At 56.8% G+C, this 2,846-nt stretch overlaps 1 protein-coding gene across 1 annotated transcript in view; it reads right to left on the bottom strand.

The window, feature by feature from the left end:
• Nucleotides 1–1,804: 1,804 nt before the first annotated feature.
• Nucleotides 1,805–2,846, bottom strand: part of LOC104277913 (kinase suppressor of Ras 2-like) — a gene marked incomplete at its 5' end in the record, with an annotated part of 42,421 nt that continues 41,379 nt past the window's right edge. Inside the window, 2 exon segments of the mRNA XM_009874720.1 lie at nt 1,805–1,942; nt 2,342–2,471. Of these exon segments, the coding sequence (XP_009873022.1) occupies nt 1,805–1,942; nt 2,342–2,471 (268 nt within the window).

Here is a 2,846-nt window from a genome sequence, read left to right as displayed (position 1 = left end):
CCGGCGGCTCATCTGTAAGCGCCGGGTTGGGAAGCGGTGAGGAAGAGGAGAACCACAGCAGGAGGAAGGCACCGTCCCTTAACTCCTCCAGTCACAGCCTGGAAGGGACACGACACAACACAGCGGAGTCAGCTTCACCCCAACGGCACCCGTGGGTTTTTGCAGGGCAGCTCGTTGCGAAAAAAAGCTTCCCCAAAGGGCTTTTGCCCCAGGGTTGCCCCCAACAAACCTCCCCACCAGCCCAGGTTGGGTTTTCCTGGGTCAGCTCTCAGGTTCAGTTTTGTCTAGAACTTGTTGGGTACCACGTGGCTCGCCCCATCCCAGCAGCAGGACCTCTGAGGGGGTTTTTGTGCCCTGTCCCCCTCATGGAGGGACAGCAGAGCCCCTGGCTATAAGCTGGGAAGTCAGGAGGTAACACGGGAACAGTGGCCGGAGCCAAGTCGCTAAAGAAGGTGGGAACTGAGCTGGAAAGTGAGCACCGAGCTGAAGCATCCTCGCTCCCCTCGTGCTTAAGCAGAAGGGGCTGGTAATTAAGGGGAAGCCAAAGGCGGCGGCAGGCAGAGCGTGGCTCGGTGATTGCAAAAAAAAAAATAAAAAAAAACCAAAAAAACCTTTCCCAAACCCAACCGAGCAATTACACAGCCTGCTGCTTTGGGGTTCATCAACCTTCAGATTTCCTTGCCCAGCTGCCGGAGCCACCCTGGTGCCTGCTCGGAGCGGTGATTGGTAATTAACTTCTCTCCTGATTAACGGCTTACGTTCCGGGTGATTTGGGGGCCACCTGACCGTTGGCTCTGCGCTGTTCCCTCGTCAGCCCCGAGCACCTGGGGACAGGAGGTGGCACGGGGGACACTGTCACCTTCGGGTCACCTCCGTTTCCCTCTCGGGTAAGGAAACGAGGAGGTTGGTTTTTGGATGCAGGAGGAGAAACCGGCACCTCCAGCCCTCGGTGGGGTCCGAGAGGGATGCTTGAAGTGGTGCCCACCCTTCATCCCCATTTCCAGCCTCCATTCTCCCGGGATGCACGCTGGGAGGTGGAAAAATCCCCCACCGTGCATTCAACCTCTGCATGGGTTGGGCTTTTGGTCCTGTTTGTCATCCTATGATGAATTCAAGGGAAGAAAATGAGTTTCTAAGTGGTTCTTCTGCATTTTGCCTGCTGTTATCAACAGGCCGGATCCTGAAGCCCTGGCTAGGGACTCATTTAGGCTGCGTTTGCTGAAGCAGAGAGATGTGACTAAGCCAAAGCAATGAAACAGAGCCATGAGCTGTCAGCAGGAGAAGAAGAGACTTTCCCCTTCTCCCGCAGCTGGAAGTTGTGACAGCTGACAGGTCTGAGGAGGGACCCCCAGCTCCAGGGGTCATCATTCCACCCCATCAATTAATTTGGGCAAAAGAAGAAAAAAAACTTCTTGCCAGGAGGGAAAACTGCTCTGAGCGTGATATGCAGGCAGGCAAAGGAGCCCTGGGCGATGTCCCTGAAGGAGATGTCCCCAACGTCCTTGCTCCAGCCTGCGCCCAGACCTCCCCTGCTTCTTCCTCCTGGTGTTGGTGGAGCACATCATCAGCTCCTCCTGATCACCTCCAGCTACTTTCATGGGCATTTTCAGCCCAGCAAGGAAAGCCAGCCCTGCGGTGACAGCTGGCATGGGCACAGCACCCTGTGACCACCCTTCCTACTCACCCTTGCCCCCGCGGGTGACACCAAAGGTACCCAGAGCTCATTCCCATCCTCCCCCAGTGCCAACGCTGACGTTCAGCTGTGACAGTGGGATTTTGAAGAGGGACAAGCAGGGGCAGGAACTTACTCTGCCGACTTCCAGAAGTGCCCGGGGTGGGAAAGGCGACGGTTGCGCTTTGGCAGTTTCTCCAGCATGTCCATGAGCTTGGTGAAGGTGGGTCTCTCCTCTTGCTCATAGGCCCAGCAGAAGAGGAGGATGTCCTGCAGCCACACGGAGGGGGAGCACATGAGCAAACAGTCGCCCTCCTACCACAATTCCAGCACCCAAAGCCCCCCCGTCTCCGTTACCGCAACCTTGAGAAGGGATGGAGGGGGAATGGATTCATCCATCCCATGAGGACGCCATCTCCACCAACACATCCTGGTGAAGGGCTCGGGTGGAGGGGATGTGCAAGCTGAGCTGATACTCGTGCCACAGCACCAGGACCAAGCCTTGCCAGCTGGGGAGGGAGAGACCCTTTGGATTTTTTCATCGGCACATCCTGGGCAGCCCAAAGTGGTTTTCAAAGGGAGCCTCCACCCAAGGCGTGCACCCATGGGATACATTCACCCTCCATGCAGACACACATGGGGCTCCAGCACATGCCTCACACCACCTACCGAGATCTCCTTGCCCATCCCGATCTGGCTGAGGTTGGGCTTCATCCCTCTCCCCACCTGCCAGATTATTGCCTCCGCCGGCTGCGTCTTGAAGGGCCATTCCCGCGCGTGCAGCTCGTACCAGATCGTGCTGTTGGGAGACAGCAAGGTTAGAGCTGGGAGATGCTGGGAGTCATCCCTGGGGCGAGCAGGGGACACCCACACCCACTATCCAACATCCCAAAGATATTTCATCCGAGATACACCACCAGAGGTGCTCAACGCTCCTTACGGAGATATCACCATTTCCAGATGGGGAAACTGAGGCTGTCAACTTGACCATGGGCAAGACCCAGTTTACACCAAGGGAAGAACCTGGCCAGTGGGCAGGAGGATGGAGGTCAATGGGAAGCATGGGCAGAGCCACCAGCCAACCTCTTACATCAAGCAGGAATCTCCCACCAGGCTGCGAAAGTGCTTTGTCCCACTGCCCATGGAGCAGCCTAAAAGATGATGCAGGGGGGTA

Source organism: Apaloderma vittatum, unplaced genomic scaffold (assembly GCF_000703405.1).
Source record: "Apaloderma vittatum isolate BGI_N311 unplaced genomic scaffold, ASM70340v1 scaffold16260, whole genome shotgun sequence".
Taxonomy (NCBI): Eukaryota; Metazoa; Chordata; class Aves; order Trogoniformes; family Trogonidae; genus Apaloderma; species Apaloderma vittatum.
The sequence above is the reverse complement of the archived record's forward strand: the minus strand, read 5'-3'. Positions and strand labels throughout refer to the sequence as shown.